The sequence below is a fragment of the Anarrhichthys ocellatus genome, unplaced genomic scaffold (assembly GCF_004355925.1).
Source record: "Anarrhichthys ocellatus isolate YVR2014 unplaced genomic scaffold, GSC_Weel_1.0 scaffold16, whole genome shotgun sequence".
Taxonomy (NCBI): Eukaryota; Metazoa; Chordata; class Actinopteri; order Perciformes; family Anarhichadidae; genus Anarrhichthys; species Anarrhichthys ocellatus.
In genome coordinates, this window is record NW_022280046.1 from 9,883,488 (window position 1) to 9,906,844 (window position 23,357).

Consider the following 23,357-nt stretch of genomic DNA (forward strand, 5'->3'; position numbering starts at 1 on the left):
CTCCCAGGACGAGACAGAATTGATGCACCGCCGACTGATACCTGGCTCTGAGTCTGACAGAGAGGGCATGACCTCCACTCTTATAAGCTGTGCGGCTGCTGCTGATGTGCGTCTTTGTTCGAGACAAACAATAATCTCGGTTTAATGTTAGAAATCTGTAAAGTCAGAATTGTGAGATTAAAGTCAAATGTATCCACTCAATTCTGACACATCTCATGAAAATTGAAGTGCAAATTTTGAATCAAAGTCAGAAATGGAGAATGCAATTTTTTTCATCATTTTGATTTGTGTCGCGAAAACTTACTTCTGAGAACTTTAAATGTATCTTAGTTCACTCGGGATCCTCACGTCGAGGTTTTACCATTTATTGCAGCAACATGCTGGTTTGGTGGTGTGGCTCTGCTAACGTGATGCTCTGGAACAAATCGCAGCCAGCTTGAGACAGAGAGTCCTTAGCTCACAACCCCTGGCAGAGCCTGAGATACACATTTAATGAACGTGAGCACAAGTAAAAAAAAAAAAGAAAAGAGAGAGAAATAAAAATCTAAATTGACGTTTGATTAAAAGCTAATACAGGAGGAGGCTGGTGAGATGGAGGCAATTACATTCCTGACAGCAGGCAGAGTTTTGTTGCAGACTGAATGAGCTTAAAATGGTTATATGGAGCGCATGTTGAGAGAAATACCATACCTTCCTACCTACCTACCTACCTTCCTACCTACCACATGCTCTATCATTTGACTCAGATACTCAGATAAGAAATACAACATCCAGATATTTGATTCTCAGTTGATGTTTTACAGATGAATGTTTTGTAAAAACGCTGCAACATTAGCTTTGCTGGACTGCTCTCATGTCACAGGAGGTTAAGATCTACAGTGCTTGCATGGTCAGGCTCCTGCAGTCAACATGTTCTCACTACCAACTCATCAAATACTGACACTTTAGGACGTCTCAGTGATGTGTGTCAGTTTCCGCTCATTACGTGTCCTTTCAAAATAAACTTCCGACGTGGATTTACTTAATGTTTAGGTTTACTTGGTTAGGTTTAGGAAATTATCATATTTTGGGTTAAAATAAGTTTGTTTACTTAACTGCCGTTAGAAAAGTTATGTCACCAAAGTAAATATAAATGACCCGAACAGCGGTGTCTTGGGTGTAAGTCCTGTGTTTTGTCTGTCCATCCTCCCCCACCACCCGCCCGGAGCGGACTTCTCGCTCTTCATCCTTTGTGAGTGCGAGATGGCTTTACATTTGAGGTAGCTGAAAGCCGGATAGTGCAGCATGAGGCAGCACAAGACTCACCAAAATGAAACGTGAGGGCCATCGGGGCCACAGCGAGAGGGTCTTAAATGGATTATTCTGAACCGCAAGACAATTTTTCTTTTTTTGTTCCGTTTACTGAGAGGGGTTCTGTGTGGTCCAATTGGACAGCAATCTAAATCGTTACTCTTAGATGCCCTGATATTTGATTTTTTCTGATATTCTACCCGTTAAGAGTTTACAGGCTATAATAATAACAACACAATGAGTAGTAGATCATTTATGCGAGTGTTTTAAATTGTTTTTTTCTGTTAAACAATCCTATGATGTTTGGAGAACCGGCTTGCTTACACAGTACGTTTTTGTGACGCAGGATGCTGCTGCATTCAATGACCTCATGTAGTTTAAGTCTGCCTTACTTTATATTGCATGTCATCTAGTCTTTACATCTTTCACCGGTCACGTTGTAGCACCGTGCAGAGTGGGTTTCTTTAAGCCGTATCACTGTCGGGGGGATTAGAAATGTATATTTTTCTAATATGGTGTTCATCACTGGCAAAAAAAAGCAAAAAAACATTTCACCAATATTTCCATCCGAAGCGAACACTAACACCTCACACACGTATGTACAGACACATACCGGATATAAATACCCACAGTCACAACACAAAGGTCCAAAAAGACACAATGCCCATGTTTCCAAAAAAGAAAGATAAACACAGCTTGCAACAGTGTTCAGTGAACAGCAGTGACTTTCATGAGCAGATCACATAAAGACATGGTCGCCCTTGCTCTCAGCAGAATGGTCAGCCCTCCTGCTCTGAGCCTCATAAACCAGTGCTGCAGTTGAAGCAGCCACGCTGCTGTTAAAAGACAATACTCTCTCTCTTTTATTGTTTGTGTCATTTGGAGCTGAAACTCATGCTGTTGGGGTTTGAAGCTGTCAACAGCACAGACAATGTGCTGAAGATGTCCCTGGTGCTTTAGCCATGGTTCACTAAGATAGAAGCAAAGGCAAAGATGTTACAGGTAAAAATGATGTTCCCATACAACTAAACTGCATTCTCAGTTACATTTCAAGGGAAATGCATTTTCTCCCGAATTACAATTGCATTTTTAAACATGTGATTAACGTTGTAAATTGAAACAAAACACAACAGAAAATGCTACAAAATGACTTGGTTAGGTTTAATGGGCTTATAATAAATATGTTTGTTACATTATTTAAATTACAGATGTCAATTTAAATAATTCAACGTTGACTGTTAGTTCCACATCAGACACAAACAGCAGTCTCCTGGGTGAAAGTCCTGTGTTTGTTTGACCAATCCATCCTCCCTGAGCCCCTCGCAATGCAGATTTCCGTGACCTACCTTTATATCTTTAGAGACGTGTTTGTGATAAGTTAAGAACGAATGTAATTTGTTTCATTGTATGGGAACATCGTTTTTAGGAGACCAGGATGGACAAAGTTATTATTACTCAAAATGGACTTCCTGGATTACATTTCATTTTCCAGCTTGGTCTCCCAAAATCATTACTCTGGCCATTATGTTCCTAACATAACCAAGTTTGTTGTGATTAGGTTTTGTTCAATTTACAACGTTTATCACGTGTTTAAAACTGTTTCCCTCAGAAACATGATAGAGAATATATTTGAGTTGTATCTGAATGTAGTTTTGTACGGTTGACTTATCAAATCAAACCTCTGAACAGACATTTCTAATAAATACTTCAGACAATAAAAATGTATGTGCGTGAATGAAAGAATGAAGCTTTAAAGAAGCAGGACAGTCTCTTCATTCCATAAACAGAGGTGCTTTTCTGAAACAATTGTGTGCATTCTTTCTCATGTAGGTGCAGTGTGCGCCCAGCAGGCCTGCTCTGAAAATGTCACTGCTGGTATTTGAACTTACCAGATCAGATGACCTCTGTGAATGCTTAGACACTCTAACTGCATAATTGGATAATAGTTTCTAAATTTCAAAGGGCCTAATGATGCACTGCAGTAGACTCTGCGGTGAAACTGGGGAACTAGATGGAAGATAAAGGGAAACAAAACTCTTTAGCACTGTTCTGGGTCACATGTGTTTAGCCTACCACATCAGCTTTCACAAAGGTAAGACCTGCTGAGGTTACATGGAGAGGTTGGCCTGCAGGTAAATGCGTGAATACACACACACACACACACACACACACACACACACACATAACATTGCCACAAAAATAGTGGACAAATGTGCCGCCTCACCATTTCCAGCCTCTGAGATGAGATCATTATATTGAGGCCCAGTAATAAATGAGGAAAAGGTGGGGGTGAATGTGTTGTGTGGAATGGCACCAGGACCGCTGTTTTTTGGCTCTTTGTTCAACAGCAGCTTCTTGTGAGGGGGAGGAGAACCCATGTTCAGATTAGAAAACCCTGTGTCGTGGCTCAGGCTCTTCTCATACACTGTTCGTAGCTATACTTCTGAAAAGTAATGCACTATGATTCCTTTATAAGCCACGTAAGCAATTCATATGCAATCCACGTAAGCATGAGTCAGAACAGGTGATGTTGTGTAAAGAACAAGTCCGCTTAGAGGAGAGGTCCGGGTGGATGGGTGAGTCTATCAACCCAAGCTTTGACTTATTTGACACTTTCATCGTTGTTTTAACACAAATAATTACTTATTTAACGCGTAACTTCCGCACTTAAAAAATACCATATTTGTAATTATTTGAACCCAAACCACGATCTTTTCCAAAACCTAACAACGCCCAGAATTCACCAAGTATGTCAAATGTATTTATTTCAAACTATTTTGTTGCCTGAACACAACAAGGCCCTATGCAGGCGCACTGATTGCTCGTCAAGCGTAGGAAAACGCATGATAAATATATAATATGACAAAAATAACTCCATTGTTTGAGGATACGTTCCATGGCTCTGATGAAGTTAGCCTACATGGACACTACCTGACGGGCCATGTACTCACACAGCTGGCCTTAATCCAGCCAGAAATGTGAACAATGCAGCTAAGAAGCCACAGCACAACAGCTGTGATGAGGAGGCAGTAGGTGAGTCAGATACATGTGTTTTGTGTGTCCATCAGACTACCATGTGTGTGTAGATGATTGTTACAGGCTCAAACATGGACCATCAATTGATGAAGTCAAATTAAACTGTGTCCCTTTAATCGAAGGGATCGATGAGAAGATTCTCTGTGTCCAAAAAGTGATATGTAAAGTTTCATCTCTTGCTCTGTGGTAAACATACTAGTATCTTCCTGTCTGCATCGTGTCGGCAGATTGACAATCACTGGTGAGCTCTGTGCTCCAGATTGTCAAAAGTGATGCATCACTGAAAAAATGAATCCTTGCTTCCATTGTATATGAATACTTTGAAAAAATTAATCCTTGCTTCCATTGTATATGAATACTTTGAAATGATCTACTTAAAGCGGCACTTGGTAACTTTAAATTTTGGTGGCACCAAATGGCAGGAAGTGGTGTCAGAAATGCTGTAAAGTGACATCAGATAACTGCGGCAACCTTTAGCCCCCAACATATACATTTTTGATAATGACATCATCACTACAAAATAAAAGTCTCCAATGTCTACACTGTTGAAACAAACATTTGCCATAATTGTTGCTCTCTGTCTCATAATCTATTGTTGATTGGGCAGCGATGCCATCCTTTAATATCCTTGAGCAAGTGGCAGGTTGAAAATCAGTGGGTTGGTCACCCTGGTGTGAGAGACACTCACAGTACTGTCTAAAGAGAAAGAGGCAGGCACACAGAGAGAGAGACATAATGTATGCTGCAGTGAAAGACACCAACAAGATTACAGACGTCTGTTTGTCCTCAATATTAAAAAGAGGGACATGATTTATGCAAACGATCCGCAGCAGCGTAATTAGGCAAGGAATATCAATGAAGTGATTACTGTTACACTGGTGATGGAGACGCTCTCCGACAACACACGAGAACCAAAGGCAGAACACAAGAGAACGCAAAGAGAACAGAGAATCATAAAGAGGGAGTGAAGGAGTGTGTGATTGTATTGGTGTGTGTGTGTGTGTGTGTGTGTGTGTGTGTGTGTGTGTGTGTGTGAATGTCTCCTTTGAGAGCAGGAAGCTAATAATGTGGACAGCTTGGAGCAGGCAGGTTTTGGATGAGCCCTTGGGGTCTTGAGTCGTCTCAGCCTTCTAAATGCCAGCCAGATTCCCGGGAGAGGCCAGCAGCGCTGATATAACGATTAAACAGGGGGGAAAGGGAAAGCAGAGGGAGGGGAGAGAGAGAGAGACCCAGCCAACCACAGACTGGCAAACATGAATCTGTCAGAGCAGAGAGCTGCTGTCCTCAGTCAGCTCGGTCTGGGCTCAGTCACACCAACAATGTCATCATCTTTCAGACAGAGAAAGAAGACATGAGCAGTCAGACGACCAGACAGGTAGGAAACAAACTTCCAGGTTAGTCAAATTTATCTGGACGAGACAAACAAAAGTGACCGGTACCCTAACTGCCAGTTTAGGGATCAAGCTCCCTCAACACTGTGTGCACATTTTTCCAATGCATTTAGGCATTATTAACCACATTTCAGATACTTTTGGTGTGGATAATAGACTGTGTATATAGCAGTGGCGGGCCGTGCATTTTATACCTGGGCCTTCTGTGCTGTCCTACTACACTTGAACCATCTCCTAATAATCTCATTATGACACACAAACTACGGTTATTTGTTTCTCGGGGTGTAACAATACACGTATTCGTATTAAACCGTTCGGTACGAGGCTTACGAACCGAACAATACGTTTGAATAATACTAGTGCATTTGGAAAATGCAGAAGCATAAAATGTGGGAAATATAATGTTTTCGATGGACTGCGCTCACGTAGGAGACAACGGGATGTGTGACCTTTTGAACCCGGAACGATAACAAAAAACAGCTGAGGCCCCGCATGTGTCTTTAGGGAGGCTAAGCTAAACTAGCTTAGCGGGGAAACAACAGCGGCACACAATCTACGAACTCTCCCAACAGCATTTAGCTGTTTCCTACTGATTCAAACAGGGCTAAAGCAATCGCCACACAATCCTCATTTCTCCAGACCATCATTCTTGCTTTGTTAAAGAAAACAACAGCCCAAACAGAGAACCAAATATCCGAACGGGATGCTTCGTCATTAACGGACAAGTCAGAATCAATGTAATTAACACAATGACAAGAACAAACTCACAAGAACCAGTCACATATATTTATATGACAACATAAAATGTCAAGCATGACAAATCAACCCAGCAACGCTGCAATGTTAGAGCACGAGACACTCATATTATTCATAAAAACAACACGATAGACAAATGAACACAGTAGTAAAGCATCTGCAGATGTAAAAAAACAAAAGCAGTTCACTTACCACAGCAGCCTTCACTTGAAGACAAAGTCCATCCTCCTTTCTTTGTTGACAAAGAGTTTAATCCCAACTCACAAATCCGTTTCTCCTCCTCCTTCAGCCATTGTATGTTTAAAAAACAAAGCTAGGTAAAAATAAAAAAGAATCTACACCAAGCAAAACGCTAAAAATGTCATAACTTCTCTTACATATGTTTCAACCTGAACTCTTCCTAAACACTAAGATCTGCCAGCTAGCTTTCTGTTTGACAAAAGTCACGCTGGCCCACTGACCAATCACAGCGCACGTTAATGCAGACGTACTTAGCAGGCTACCTGGGTAGCACTGGCACGTCAAAGAATAAGCCCAACATGTCAAACTAAAGATCTGATTGGTTGAAGTCTATGACAATCAACAATATTGTCCCCATTCACTTAAACTGCAAAGGCTCTCTAGCGGGCATCGGGCCTCTCTCCTTACATAGAGACACAGGGGCTGAATCTGATTGGATAAAAGCTCTCCTTAAAACAAGCTGTGCTGGAAGCAGAGCAACAGAGGAAGACAGGAGCTGTGCAATGAGAAAATAAGATAATGGGAAAATAATTATAATACATGTAGTGTATTTGTGAAAAATTATTAAATTATAAAATAGCTATAACTTTGTGATTCTGTTTAGGCCAGCAGAGAAGGCGTAGCTGGCCCTGACGGCCCACCACTGGTATATAGATAGACAACGTATCGTCATACAACGGTTCGTATGATTTTCAAAATAAACTTCCATCTTCAGACAAGAAAACGTCTTAGTTAGGTTTAGGAAAAGATCATCACTTGGGTTAAATAACCACGGATGTGCTGTCACTAATTACTAACGTTGAGTGACCAAAGCTTCTCCTTTCACACAGGGAACGAACAGCAGTCTCCTGGCAGAAAGGTCGCTGTTTGTTGGACCCATTCTTCTCCCTTCCCTCCCGCTCAGTGTGTGCTTCAGCGGTCTTTTTACGTCCTCGTTCATGATTACGTGGATAACATACAAAATAAATTTGGGAGAATCTACAAATTACTGCCCAATATTTTTCGTAGGTATTGCTACGAATGCTGGATGAGACCAGCCTGAGATGGACGATGCGTCTGCGAGCACGGCCACAGCTTGTTAGCGTGAGAGCCATTGTGCTCCATGTCAGTAAATTAATTTAATCGCTCTTAAAAATGAAGTCCCTCCTGATTGAACTAAAGTTATCCTGAGTTTATATTTAATTGGTGGAAATATTCCTCAAAATCAGCCAGTGTTTGACGAGGAGGAAGTGGGCCGTAAAGGTTAAAACAACAGACTATATTTGTGAAACTAAAGCAATAAACCAATCAGTAGCCTGGCCAAGTCTTGGAAAAAGACATGACATAGTGGGACATATAAAACACACTGATGTCTGTCTGTCACATATGAACTATTGTTGTGAGGGACAGCGAGGATTTGGTTCTTTGGTCACTGGTAATAAAAATAATGAATTCAACAAACTCCTCAGACATGCCGTCCCACCCTGGGCTGCTCTATGAATCCAAGTGTAATGGCAAAATAGCCTGTGCCCCCCCCCCCCCCCCCCCCCCCCCCACACACAGATAAAAACCGTGAGTGGTAAAAATGTGGCATGTCTGCTAGAAAGTAAAAACCCACAGCCGGCCACTATTTATTGGCTATTGAGTTCACACAATCGTAAAAACAGCGGCATGATGTCAGATTGTTCCTGTGGTGGAAATTTCCCCTTATTATACCATGTCACAAACGTATCATTAGTGAACTAAGAAATGTTCATCAATCCAAAATAAAAGCATCCAGATTCACTCTTAAAACAATGGACTTACAAATGTTCATATTAAATAATGAATAACATCAAACCATGACATTTCAAACATCTCTTTCCACAAACAATGTCCCAGTTTCTCTGTATAATCCACAGACCTCACTTTCAGCAGCTTTCATGCAGACTATCTTCTTGATACAAAGTAATATGAATAAAAGCTGCTCACAATGTGGTCTGTGGATTACACAGAGTAACTGTGTCTGGGTGGCACTTTTTAAATGTAATTGTTCAATGCTTTGAGAAGTAAAACATACAAATCTGTTAAATGAATCCAGTTACACCGAAACACTCCCTCGTCCTCAACCTAACCAAGTAGTTTTGACCCCTACACCTAAAGTGGTTTTGTAAATTTTCACAAAGTTTTACTTTCACAACATGGTAGGTTCAGGTCGGCCCGTCTGACGGCCTTTGCTCACCAGGGGTATGACGGATAAATTACACAAAAAATGTGAAATACTCACTGCAAATATTTTGCATCAAAACTATTCACACCGGCACAAGCAGCAACCTCCGGTTCTGAAGAGTGAAGCCAATGCGGAAGTGTCTTAAAGCTGCATTCTCTCTACCGACTCCTCAGATTGTATAGAAGTCTATGAGAAAATGACTACTTCTCACTTGATTCATTACCAATTCAAAAGATCATTTTGCAAGTCAAGAAATTTGCAGTTTGTTGAAGATTTGTAGTATCATTTAGTTTTGTGTGAAAGCGATCAGTGAACGACATCTCACAATGCACGTCACCAACACGGCCGTTACCTGCGAGCTAGCTAGGTAACTTAGTCATATTCATGCACAAATGTAAATTATTGTAACCTGATGTGTTTTATCCAGCGAAGAATGAGCAACACCAGATACTTGTGAGTAACCCCCAGTATCATAGCTTCACAGGAGAGACATTTTGGGTTTGTAGTATTTCGAATGACATATTTTCACAGTCTTCTTTTTCCAGAGTTTTACAACAATATGCAATATGCACTACAGCCTAAGCTACAGAAAGCTATTTTATTATGTTTCCTACAACCAAAACTGCTCTAAGTGAATTTGAGTTCCCTCTGGTAAACAGGTGTGCAGTGTATATGTCTAGGGCTTTTATTGTGAAAGTTAAGGACAGAAGGGCTGGATCTAGGCTGCCTTGATCGCGGTTGAAGAGAGTAATAAAGATTGACGTCTTGGTTCAGACCACTGAGCCTCCTTGTTGTTGTGCACTATAGTGTAAATATTTGATGCCTTTATTCTCGGCACGAAAACTCCAAAAAAACGACCTCACTCTGTAAGTCTATGAAGTGGTCATGCCCATCCGCCACCGCGACCACCTCACCCTTCGTTGTCGCCTCCCTACATTGATGTGAACAGTAAAACATGAGTTTTGATGGAGGGTCACTTTAAAAAGACCTGTACAGTTTTCTGTGTTGCCATATAAACCAGTGTAGATATTATCACTGACCAACAAGCCATCTCACTCTAAATCTCAGAGTAGCTTGAACTAAAAAAAGAAATGAAAGTCATTCGCACCTCTTTTTACTTAGCACTGTATGTGGACCAGGGATTAGTTCAAACGGCTACGCTGTATGATTGATGGGGTGCATAAATGTTCAGATGCAGATTCATCATTATCATCCTCTCAGAGTGGCTGCATTCAACAGAGACTGCCTGCGGCCCCTTAATGATTTGTGGCTCTCAAATTTTAGAGTCCATCCCAGTGTGGTAGAGGAATGCCAAGCTGTTCTCAGGTCAGCAGGAAGAAACACAGATCACTTCCTAAATGACTAACACCTAACCTTGTGTGATAAAACAACAGGACTGTGTAAAGGGACAGTGTTATCAAATGTATCTGAAATGTAGCAATGAACTGTGCTCTGTGCACTGTCCAACTATGCCTTCATAGTGACAAAAAGCTAAAGACAATTATTATGACTTTCAAATTGTTTTCAGATTTTTCATTTGGGTTATAGTCTTCCGAGTTTACAAATACATTTTTTATGTTCTAACTTTGAAATGTATTTATTTCCTTTGTGGTTTCCTCTTATTTCCCTTTCCCTTTAATCCCACGCGGTGTCAATGGTCAACATATGAGATACAAGTGTGGGACACAGTAAAGTTCACATCACTTCGTTATGTTGACTTTTTATTTTATCACAGAAAAACAGAGTGAGCTAAAGGCTTGCAATAAATGCCAACAATTTCAACTACACACTTTCTCCAATACATCTCCAATTTATATTATAATATAAACTCACTTAAAATGCCTTTTTTCAAGGTGTGGTTCAAGTGAAAAGCATGTTTATCATTTTATTAATTTAGGAATTACAAGAGTTATGAGGAGATAAATATATATATATATATATATACACAGAAAATTAAGCCTGACAAAATCATTTCTAACAACTTCCAGTGCAGACCTATCCACATCCAGTAACAAATCTAAATACAGATATTTTTGTGCAGCCAAGTTGGCAGGAAAAACTATCTGCATTGTAAGTTTCTACAATCAATGTGGGCATTGAATGTGGACGTTTTTTGCATTCGGTCAGAGCAACTCACATAGTATATTGAGCAACAGTTATTCAGAGTTACGTGGTATGATAGCGAGTATACAAGCGAGAAAGTCTAATGTCGTGTTCACACCAAACGCATCATTCGCGCTGCGCCGGTCTCGCCGGGGACCATTTGTGTTCATTCGCGCGAATCGCGCTGGACGGGCCTGAGAGGGGGCGTGGCTTATCGCCCTGAAAGCCGTCATCAACCATGGAAAAAATAACCTATATTTCTGCTTAGTACCTGTTGTGGAAGTCCCAGATATCACGGGAAACTAAACGCCACCTTGTCTGGGTTCATAACATCATCCAGAGGAGCTCCGTGGATTTTATCGAGCTGTATTCACTGAGTCTAGCCAAGCCACACGTAGGCTATTTACTACAGCTGTATGAACACAAAATAAACTGATTTGGCTGTGATTTAACAGCAATAAACCGACGAAAAGAGACTCCGAAATAACTACGTAATGATGCAGATTTGTAAAAAGTCGGAATTCATGTTTTGTTAGTTCTCTCCGCAAGACGACAAGCAAATAACTTTTAAATAACTTTTAATCCTAGCACCAATCCGATCGATTGGTGCTAGGCTAAGCTAACATTGTAGCAGCTCCATCAACACTCAACATAATGTCATATAGGGGTAAATACGGCAGCGTCTATTTCATTGTTTGTACCATATGGTTTACACACAAACATTTATACACATAGTTTGGTACGGTCTCTATTAATATGAGGTATCGTAGAGCTCTGGGTGAACACAGACGGCTACGGTATTTGACAAACGCACCGTGCCATCACACATTCTCCATCGCGTCACTCCAGTCTCATCGCGTCTGTGCATAGACTTTGTATGTAATCTACTCGCGCGAATAATTCGTGGCGCGTTTGGTGTGAACACAGCATAAGTGTTCGTGGACTGGTCAAACAAACACAGGACTTTCACACAGGAGGCCGATGTTTCTGTCCTGTCTGGAACCAAACGTTGACGTTGACTTTACGCTAGTTATGTAGCATTATGTAAGAAGTCGGTTAAGGGTGGTTGTTGTTTATTCACGGTAGTTACGTTGTTACGTAATTCTTTCTGGCGACTGGGTTGTTTTTGTGACAGATACAGATTATAGCTTTGAGTTACACCCTCTGTATCCTTACACTCATCTTAACAACCAAGAAATATGTATTATCTTGGCAGCAGGACTTTTTCATTGGTCCAAATCTATATATCATGTTTTACTTCACTCATTTATCCCTTATTTCAATAGAAATTGGTCAGATTTTGTGTTTTCCTCAGACAGTAGCCATATTCTGACTCTCTGTGAGCTGAAAACTCCCTCCACTGCCCCCTAAAAGCCACGACCACAGACTGTGCCAAACACAGGCAACTCATGTTGCCTCTGTTTGAAGTCAAGGTGGGGTCAGAGGACCGGTGGCATAAATCATTGTATTTAGCTGATGTTGGAGACTGTGGGAGGAGGGCAAACTGCGGCTGCCGGGGCAGGAGTCTGGAGAGGTGATGAAACCCAATCTGCAAAGTTTTCATGGGGGCTTGCTTTTGTTGCGCTGAGCTCGGCCGTTGATCAGCTGTGGTATCCAAACAGAACAGCGCTTTAAGGAGCTCCCGCTGGTTCCTGTGTTGTTGCTTTGGGTTGACTTTGTACATGCCCCCCCCCCCCCCCCTTCTTTTCTTTGCCCCCTGCTCCCGGGGGGACGGGAGTGTATTTAGACTCCTGGACAGCCCGCTGTGCCTGGGTCCAGGATTTACTCCTGGATCCTCACCTGAAGGGGTCTCTGCTTTGATTAATGCTAAACACACCAGGTCCTCTGGTTTCTAATAAAATAAACCTGCTCCGTTTTACAATGACACATCCCACATACGTCCCTGTTTAAAAATGAATAATGGAGGGCTCACACACAAGGGCAGGGAGCAAAATAAATGTACAAAGACGAAACCTACAAAGTCAAAGAGAGGAGGAGAGGAGTCAGGACAGTTTGAGTAGAAGATGAGTTAGCCTAGCTTTTAGCGCCTGTGTTAGCATCTTTCAACATAACAGACTTCCAAAACTGTTTGGAAACTGGTTATCCATCTGAATCAGTAGCCCACTAAAATAATATGAGCTGCAGTCCATTTTCTTTCAATATTTCATTTGCATGAACCCATGAGACACATGCAGCCACACACAAATGCACTATATTGTTAACAAATGAAAAAATATGTACAGAACGACAGCATGCTGCCGTGAGAGGCTACTTTGATCTGAATAGGGTATATATAATAAGAAGAGTAGGTATATGGGGTTGTGTCTAGATTCAGGTCAACGACAAGTTGCAAAAACATGCAAAAACTCCCCAACAACCTATACTGAACCATTCGAAAGTTTCGCAACTCCTGGGTTACCTGGGTCAAAACGCTCAAAACCTCCCTGTCACTTGATTGCATAGGACTGAAAGACAAACACGAAACCTTAAAGGTTCTCAATACGACATTTGGAGCAGAGGGATTGCCTCCCCACGGCTCTCAACATGGCGACGGCTGAGCCGGCGGCTGGCAGCTAACGATGCTAACAAGACAAATAGTGAAAACAACGACAACAGCTGCTGTCAGAGCTAACGGTGTTTACCAGAGGGGCAACCGGCTCATGGATCAAAGCCTGATGATCTTCTTCCTCTATGCAGTAGAGCTCCATTGTTTAAAACACATCAGTGGGCCACACTGTTGCACTGGTCCATAAACACACACGCTGTAGTTTATTTTGACTCAGTCCCACGCACACCGTCCTGCTGGCCCCAAACACTCACTAGAGCACCAGATGAGGAATAATCCTCGGCTTAAAATAGTCCCCAACAAATGCACTATTTCCCCCTGTTAGAGTGACGTTTTATAAAAACTACAAAGGACAGGTGTTTTAGGAAAATACTGAGCATTTTATAATAAAACTATATATTTGTGAGCCGTTTTTAAGAGACCCACAGACAGGGTAGGGAAGTCGGAAAGTATTAAGAGTATATTCAACTTCACACATAACAAGCACTGACAAAAATAGCATACAGATGTCAATAGCAATTAAATTACCAACAAACATGTCTAATAGTCTCAACATATTGCTTATGCATAATGAGCTGTTCCTTATTTGTATTTTACAGATCACAACATCCTCCATACACTCTCCACAGAATGACATCTCCTCACATGAGGTTATGAAGATAACGCGTTTGTATGAGTTCATCAGCTGTTCAGCTAAACACACATAACCAAATAACAGCTCCAAAAATAAGAGGTGGATGGGTCCAACAAAGACTTTCAACCGCGAGATCGGCGCTCTACACTGAATGTGTAGATGTGAAGACGCACATTCATTACTGTTTTCCTAAACCCAACTATGTGGTTTTGTTGCCTCAAGCTAACTTTAGTCTTCTAGCATACGAAAAATAAGTTGTGCCGAGTGACAAGAAAGAAATGGACAGTCAATGTTGCTCGGTACGAAACCAATCAATTGCATTTCATTGTTAAATAGCAACTTCTGTTGACAAGAAACCCTGACATGATCTGGACAGTTAACATGTCTGATGTAGGACGGTTAATATGTCTGATGTAGGACAGTTAACATGTCTGATGTAGAACATGACCTGGACATATAACATGTCTGATGTAGGACATTTAACATGTCTGATGTAGGACAGTTAACATGTCTGATGTAGAACATGATCTGGACATTGAACATGTCTGATGTAGGACAATAAACATGTTTGATGTAGGACATTTAACATGTTTGATGTAGAACAGTTAACATGTTTGATGTAGAACAGTTAACATGTTTGATGTAGGAAAGTTAACATGTCTGATGTAGGACAATTAACATGTTTGATGTAGAACAGTTAACATGTTTGATGTAGAACAGTTAACATGTTTGATGTAGGACAGTTAACATGTCTGATGTAGGACAATTAACATGTTTGATGTAGAACAGTTAACATGTTTAATGTCGAACATTTAACATGTCTAATGTAGGACAGTTAACATGTCTGATGTAGGACATGGTCTGGACATTTAACATGTTTGATGTGGGACATGGTCTGGACATTTAACATGTTTGATGTAGGACAGTTAACATGTCTGATGTAGGACATGGTCTGGACATTTAACATGTTTGATGTAAGACAGTTAACATGTCTGATGTAGGACATGGTCTGGACATTTAACATGTTTGATGTAGGACAGTTAACATGTCTGATGTAGGACATTTAACATGTCTGATGTAGGACAGTTAACATGTCTGATGTAGGACATTTAACATGTCTGATGTAGGACATTTAACATGTCTGATGTAGGACACTTAACATGTCTGATATAGGACACTTAACATGTCTGATGTAGAACAGTTAACATATTTGATGTAGGACATTTAACATGTCTGTGGTAGGACAGTTAACATGTCTGATGTAGGACATGGTCTGGACATTTAACATGTTTGATTTAGGACAGTTAACATGTCTGATGTAGGACAGTTACCATGTCTGATGTGATCTGGACAGTTTACATTAAAGTTAAAGTCGCTTGTTTGTGCATTACGTGTGCATACCCAATATCTTTTTCCACGTTACAGACTATGAATAAAGTACTTTATTTATGATCAGCTCATTCCTTTCATCTGCAGACCTAGAAAAGGTCATTCAGGCTTTTATGACCCCCAGACCTGATTATTGCAACGCACTTTTAAATAACTTAACTTTACCATTAAAAGACTGCAGTTGATACAAAACGCTGCATTCTTGTCTCAAAGCTGCATTCTCTCTAGTGTCCATCAGGGGGCGACTCCTCTGGTTGTATAGAAGTCTATGAGAAAATTACTCTACTTCTCTCTTGATTTATTACCTCAGTAAACATTGTAGACATGAGTTTATGGTCTCAATCTCTAGTTTCAAGTCTTCTTCAATACATAATGATGTTCATTTAGTACATTATGGTCCATTTAGAATCAAACAGACCATAAAGCAGGGTATGCTTTAGCGCGGGGCTAACTGTGATTGACAGGTCGTTGACGCTACCAGAGCCGTATAAGTAGGGTTGGGTACCGAAAACCGGTGCCAGTATAGTACCGGTTCCTATACGACCGGTATCTACCGGACCGAAATGCAACGCAGATTTCGGTGCTTCCGATTGAAATACTTTTTTTACACTACTCTGATGACTCCGTCCTAGGTTAGCTCGTCCTAGGACCGATGCTAACGATAGCCTCGGTCCTCCGCTCCTCACTCATAGTATTATTACAACCCCTCCATCATTCTAGCGAAGCTTCGGCCATGATTTATTAAAAAAAAACGAGAACGAGATCTGTCATACGGCTGGCAGGATACTGACTTCCTCCGTCGACATCCGGGTACTTAGCGCTGCCGCTCATAAGCACAACAACACAGGCACACGGAAGCTTCTTCTTCTTCTTCTTTGAGGTGTAGTGGCGGTTGGCAAACGATGAATTGGCGCATTAGCGCCACCAACTGGTTAAATAAAATAAAATAAGTCAGGATAGGTCTTATTTCACCAGAGAGGGCAAATATGCTCATATTTCTGCAAAAGAATTGCTGAAATTTGAAGCTGTAGTGTGTGTACAGAGTTTGTGTGTGTTTTGTATTTATTGTTATTTATTTAAGTATACTGTAAACTGTTAACAGTTAATAAATTGTTCATAGTTTGAAGTTAAAAAGTTTGAAGCCAAGTGTTTTGTATTTATTTATATTTATAGTATATTTTAAACAATTAATATATTGTTCAATTTGAAGAAAAAAGTATCGTGTTCAGGCACCGTTTAGGCACCGGTATCGTTTTAAAAGTATCGTTTTAGCACCGGTATCGGAAAAAACTCAAACGATACCCAACCCTACGTATAAGGCGTCTCTATGTCACTCCTCCGCATTCTAAATATGGTCACTTCCGTTCACTGGTTGCCAAATAAAACATGGTGATAGCTGTAATCTAAGATGGCAACGGGCAAACCAATGGGTGACGTCACGATGACTACGTCCACTTCTTATATACACTCTATGCTTTTAAACACGTACTAAGAGGAGCAACCACATCACACCCATCCTTGCTGCCTTTTTACTAGTTACCTGTGAGTTTTAGAATTGATTTGAGGATTTATAAAGCCTTGAATGGTTAGGGCTCCTACCTATATCTGTGATATGCTAACTCCCCGAGAGCCTGATGGCTGCACGAGATCCTCTAGCAGGGTCCTGCTAACGGTTCCAAAATCTCCCCATCTTGACATCAAAGGTTATTGGGCTGCATGTGACATAGGAAGGGGAGCCACATCTGAATGTCTGGTTGCATCACATGTTTCCCGATCTAGGCAGCCCACAAACAAATGACTGGGTTGTCTTATTTCATAGTTCGTTGGTTGGTAGGCACTCCAGAGTGTGTGTAAAAAAACAGAAAGATTTCATAATATGTTCTATTAGAAAGCCAAGATACAAGTACGAACCTGAAAATGAGTTACATGTTCCCTTTAAAACTAAAAACCTAGTGAGCCATGTTTTATTGAGGTGTTCAATGGAACTCGTGGATATGTAAAATAAATCAGATTTTGAATAAATGTCCGTATGCTTTATAGTGAGTAAATGTAACTGTGTTTGTAAGCGCTTTGAGACTACTGATAATATGATTTTTACTTTCCAGGTTGTAAAAACATGACCACAACCCTACATGCTACAGAGCAGTAGAGTTAACCTCCTCTAAGGCTAAGTCTGTGAGGACCGCAGAGCCGTGATTAAACCCCCGGTCACTCCTTTTATTGCCGTTACATCAATATTTTTTCTCCCTGAATGGCGAAGGAAGAGGAGGGGAGAAATTTAATACACAGTATAAAACAGCGAGGCGGTAGCCCGAGAGAAATCTTCCCTAACTCTGACCCTGATCCTGAGCTGCACTTGATTAAAAAACAACATTTAATAAGACGATGCCCCGGTAGTCAACAAAGACTGTAGCACTCACAGGAAGCAAGCAGAAATGTACAGGTAGAGTAACGCTGTTTTTCACCATCATATAGATGGTGAAAAACACAGCGTTACTCTATATATCTATATCTATACACATATATACATAACAGTATGTAGACAATTAATAAATGGTTTACAACAGTCATTCCCAAAGACTGGGTCGGGACCCACAGTGGATCGCACAAGATTCTTTTTGGGGTCGCCAAATCAATTTCTTCCATAGTCTTTTATTGCAAATGTATATCTGCAGTACACTTTTGGGCCACACGAGGGAGCCTGGATGTTCGTATTGTTCCAAAAGTTGTAACACTGAATCTAATATGAGAGGCTAGCATACATTCTGTTTGTTAGACTGATGAGAGGAAACTAAAAGAAAGAGACAGCCTGTTAAGTCGGCCTAAATGCAAGTATTGAACATGTGTAATTGTTTTTAATCACATGCATAGAACAAATTTGTGATTAATCGAACATAAATCCATCAATTCCAAATGGCTGGTTTAACCGTTTAAGATAATAAAAATAAAAAAAACGTTCCTTTACACACAGATTTGTTCGTCTCATGATTTATAGAAGAGGCCTGTTGTGAATTGTGTCATTTTTTTATTTTATTATTTTTTTTACTCATTTATGAAGTGGTACCATTTCCTCTAACAAATAATAATGATGTGGCATTCATTATAAATTATGCTTTTTAAGTGTCAAATTTCTGATAGCACTCTGATGATTTTGAATAATTCTAATATTATCCTACAATATTTCTGTCATTCACTATTATATTCATATGGCTTTATTAGATTGATTAAAATGATTTCCTGTCACATATTTTTCTCATATCATATAGGATTCCAGTGAGTGTTTAAACTGCACAACGTTAATGCTTTTATTGCTTCTCCACATCAATGAAAGAGATTTGTTGGCCATTTGGCCGTCAGTGTTGTTAACGCATGACGATCAAAACACAGCCGCATCAGGATCGATAAATAATAAAACTTATATTTATTTTTGTTTCAAACACATTATGGAGTATTTTTGTCACTCATGGAATTATTTAAATTTGCAAGTGGGTGAAATAAATACATTTGACTTTATATCCACATCTTGAAGGGTTTTAGCAGTTTGTTGGGTTTCTCCTTCATAATGAACTGTATTTATTTATTTGCTTGCATCAAATGTAAAATATCCAACACACTACGACTGTCACTTAGAATTCATCTCTGCATTTTTAATGCCAGTAAAGAAAAGCTGACCCTCAGAGAAGTGACATTTTTAACAATTAAAGCATTAAGTTGAATCACACCCAGACCTTTGAGAAATGGAGACTTTATGTTGTTTGAAACGTTTTTACTGAAACTGATCAGACCACCACGATTAATTTTTGTTAATATTTTTGTACTATTATTATTGCTTGGTATATTGGGGTTCAGTTTACAATGTCTCACTATTAAAAAATATTTTGGTAACATCTACATTTCAAAAGATAAACATTTAAAATATATTCATCTAAGCTTTAATTTTTGTACATTTGTTTGACTCATCTGATTGGATTTAATTTAGATTTTATTGTGGCAAAACATAGCATTTTATCATAAATGTATATCATTCTTGTATATTTATTTTTTTACTTTTGAATAAAATCTTTAAACTTTTAGCCAACCTTTTGTCTCATAGCACATTGAATATTTTGCTTTGGCTTTATTCTGATTTTTAAATTGTCTCACTCTTGTTTTAGCACTTTTTGGTTTTAAGTCTTGTGCTGCTTCCGGGGTTTATATTAAACCAGGTACACCTTTTATTTAAATATTCCTCATCTGCATCATCTGCATCATATGTAACAATTGACTTTTTTCCAGTTGGTGTTACAAAAACAAACTAACTGAAACATCGACAAATAAGGGGAAAAGGTTAAAGGTCAATCTGTGTTGTGAAATTCAGTGTTTGCACTGACGCTTGAGGGAATGGGACGATGCTGTATGGGAGATGCGTGTTGCCCATTGTGGCCAGCGGACCTCCGGCATGCAGCGGTGACGCATGGCAGCGAGTGTTTAGAGCCCCAGCACTATTCGGGACAAAAGGCCTTCAAAGAAAAGCAGACAGGCTCACAGAGACACCCAGCAGAGAGATGATGTGACAGTCAGACCCGCTGTCAGCGCGCTGCACAGGCTGTCTGGGGGAAAAAAACTCAAGAGGCAAGACCACCCAGCTGCACCAACACTGTTCACCACATCCAATAGGCCTACACCACTCTCATGTTGCTCACAACTTATCACTCTTCTTCTGTGCCTTTTTCATTATATTTCTAAAAATAGGACTTTAAAGCACAGATACACATATTCTACAGCAAGCTGGAGCTGGGTGCTAGGATGTTTCTTACTGGTAGCTGTTGTGGATTGTTAGGTTGTTACGTTGAGCTGTACAGTTTACCGTGTGTGTTGTAAGGTGCATTAAAGCCTATGGAGGCCCATATATACTGTAATAACACAACACCTGCATGCAGGCACTGTACTCAAAGCTCCAAACAGCCTTTTAACCACAGCACACTGTCCAACCTCATCCTGCTTACTGTACAACATTATTATTAGTTATGTCATAATTAAAGCAATCAATGCATATTTTAAAGCCCTCATTCATTCCCAATGAATGTAACTAGGCCGACACATTAAGATCAATGACTTTTCATGTTTCATAAAGTCGTCCAGAAGTGACACAATCAGTGTGTGCTTCTCCGGTTATTATTAACGCAACCTTTTATTTGCTCAACTACATGATTATTAGATTTCAGTAGCCAATTTTCTTGTGCTTTCACAAATAAAAATATATTTGCTTTTTAATATCTGGCATTAAAATGTAGATATTATAATTCAAAAGAACAGGTAGTCAGTGGATATGAAAATATATTATTATGCCCAAAGAGAAACGGCACCGGCTGCCTTTGATTTCCTGGAGTCATTAAACGGATCTGTGAATTACGCCATTTGCGTAAACAACAAAATAGTCCCACAATAAATGATGCCAACTTCGTCAATTCACGTAGTGCGATTTTTTAAAAGCTGAACCGGTAATTTCTTTGCACAGCAGGTCTGATTATTGTTCAGCTGCTTGAATGTTGTGGAGAGAAAAAAGTCTTAAATAGTTTCGCGGTAAAGATGAAGAGAAACACAGCTCAACTTGAAGCACAACGTAGGCCTACGCGCTTCTGAATAGGCCTGACCAGCCGTTAGTACGCGGCTCAAACGCCTAAACACGGCGGTATTTTTTTAAAGAAAATACAAGCTACGCTACTTGAAATGTCCTTCCCCGACCGACCCCAAACACACATTCCACCCCGAAGGCCCCATCGAGCCCGAGCGCGTGGTGTGCGGAGGACAGATAGCGTCTTACTGCTGGTAGTCGGTCTTGCAGTAGAGTCTCGTGTCTCTGAAGTAGCAGGTGGCGGTGAGCGGCCGCTGGCACGCGGCGCACTGCAGGCACTCCTCGTGCCAGAACGCGTCGTTGACCCGCATCAGGAAGCGGTCGGAGATGACCCGCGTGCAGCCCTCGCACACGGCCCGCTGAAGAGAGTCCCCGCCTGACGGAGAGGAAGGGGGAGACAAATGAAACGCTGCGATGTGGTTCGTATAACAAAAACACAGAGAAGGAGAAAGGTCGTGTAGCGTCGCCGTCATTCGGCGCGCAGAGCGAATTCATTGAAAGGGTTTCCTTTCGTGTTCGCTCGTTTAATTGCACTGTTTTGGCCTTATGAATACGTCAATAAAAAGGACCAGTAATGTGACATAAACCCAGTCCGCTCTATGTGTTCTCACAGTTTGTTTGCCCCTCGTTTGTTCTCGCTCTCCATTATAATATAGCGAATAGCAAATATTACACTACATTCATCATATACCTGCTGCGGGCCTTTAGCAATAGATTAAGAAGCAATTACATCGGTTATATTTTCATATAGCCTAGCCGAGGCCTGAGCATTGATTTAGGCTACACAACTCCTCCGATGCTATGGTATAGATCAATAATGCGTCTTGCAGTTTGGAGATTCGAAACATCTGGGTGAGAAAAAATGCATTCTTGATTCAATACATAAGTAGGCCTACTCCCTCTTAAAAAGCATTACCTCTAGAACATAACAGGGAAAATAGGTAATTGCACAACGAAATGCAGATTGCAGTCCCAACACAACAACAACACAAAAACGCACAAAAAAAGTATATCATAAGAGATATTATAGAGTCATTTCTGACAAGCTGCACAGCAGAATTGAACTGAAGACGAGGTACAAGATCGAACTTTATTTTATTTTAATGTAACCTTCTTACATTTCGTATCCAGGAGAATCCAGTAGAGATTTAATATCTTGACTTCCTGACATGATGTATGTTATCCGACTGATGACGTTACAGCAGATCTCCATTCAGCTCTCTCCTCACTATAGGCTAATAATATCAATAATAAGTGTATTTATATATATATATATAAAAACATACACGCACATATTTATACTTATATATTAATAATAATAATAATATATATATTAATATTATTATTATAAGCCAAAGCTTAGAGCTGAGTGAAGATCTGCTGCAACGTCATCAAAGAAAGAAAATAAAGGAAAAGAGAAAGAGACTCCGCACTCTTCCAGCAGAGAGAGAAGAGGACTGGACTCACCGATCATAACATCCAGAGAGCCCGCATCGGTCCGCAGACGGTCTTCTATCTTAATGTCCTTCAGCATCCTCAAACAGCAGAGCGGTGACTGCCGGCCCACACGCGCCTCTCCGCACGCTCCGGACTTGTTGCAACTTCCACAAACCGTGAAATCCCGGTCTGCGTGAGAAATCCCCCACAAAGCCTCGAGCAGCTGCAAAAAACTACAACAACGAAGCAATAGTGAGTTTGTAAAATCCGCGAAGTTAAAAAACAACAACAAGCCAAGCGAGATGTCAGTCTCCGGGGAAGACGAGGACAGAACCAGCAGCTGGTGTAAATCCAGAGGTGTGAACCGAAGAGGGTCCGGCGATCCTAACCTTGATGAGCCGCTCTTTCAAAGAGGGTTGCGGCGGAGATAGAAGCCCTCCCCCCTGGCCTCCGCCGAGCGCCGTCTCCGCTGCGCTGCAGCGGTATTGGTGCCCGGGTGTCCGGATGGATCCGCCTCCACGAGAAGCTGCACAGTGAGTCCATGCAGGCCTACCGAATGCTGCTCTGTCAAATCACATCAAATATCCACATACAAGCTCAACATGACGGAATGATACTGTGCCTCAAATTACAGGACAAATGAAACTAGCATGATTCTAACATGTTCCAGTCGGTGATGACACTGAGGTCATATCTGCTGTCAGTTTTCTGGG

General features: G+C 40.7%; 1 protein-coding gene across 1 annotated transcript in view; it reads right to left on the minus strand.

Moving 5' to 3' along the window:
- The window catches only part of LOC116388067 (LIM/homeobox protein LMX-1.2-like), a 50,064-nt gene extending 26,986 nt beyond the window's left edge, over positions 1 to 23,078 (minus strand). Inside the window, exons 1-2 of the mRNA XM_031855672.1 lie at positions 22,675 to 23,078; positions 21,397 to 21,583 (exon numbers count right to left, since the gene is read on the minus strand). Coding sequence (XP_031711532.1) covers positions 21,397 to 21,583; positions 22,675 to 22,741 — 254 coding nt within the window. The 5' untranslated portion in view covers positions 22,742 to 23,078. The remainder of the gene's footprint in view (positions 1 to 21,396; positions 21,584 to 22,674) is intronic.
- Positions 23,079 to 23,357: the final 279 nt, after the last annotated feature.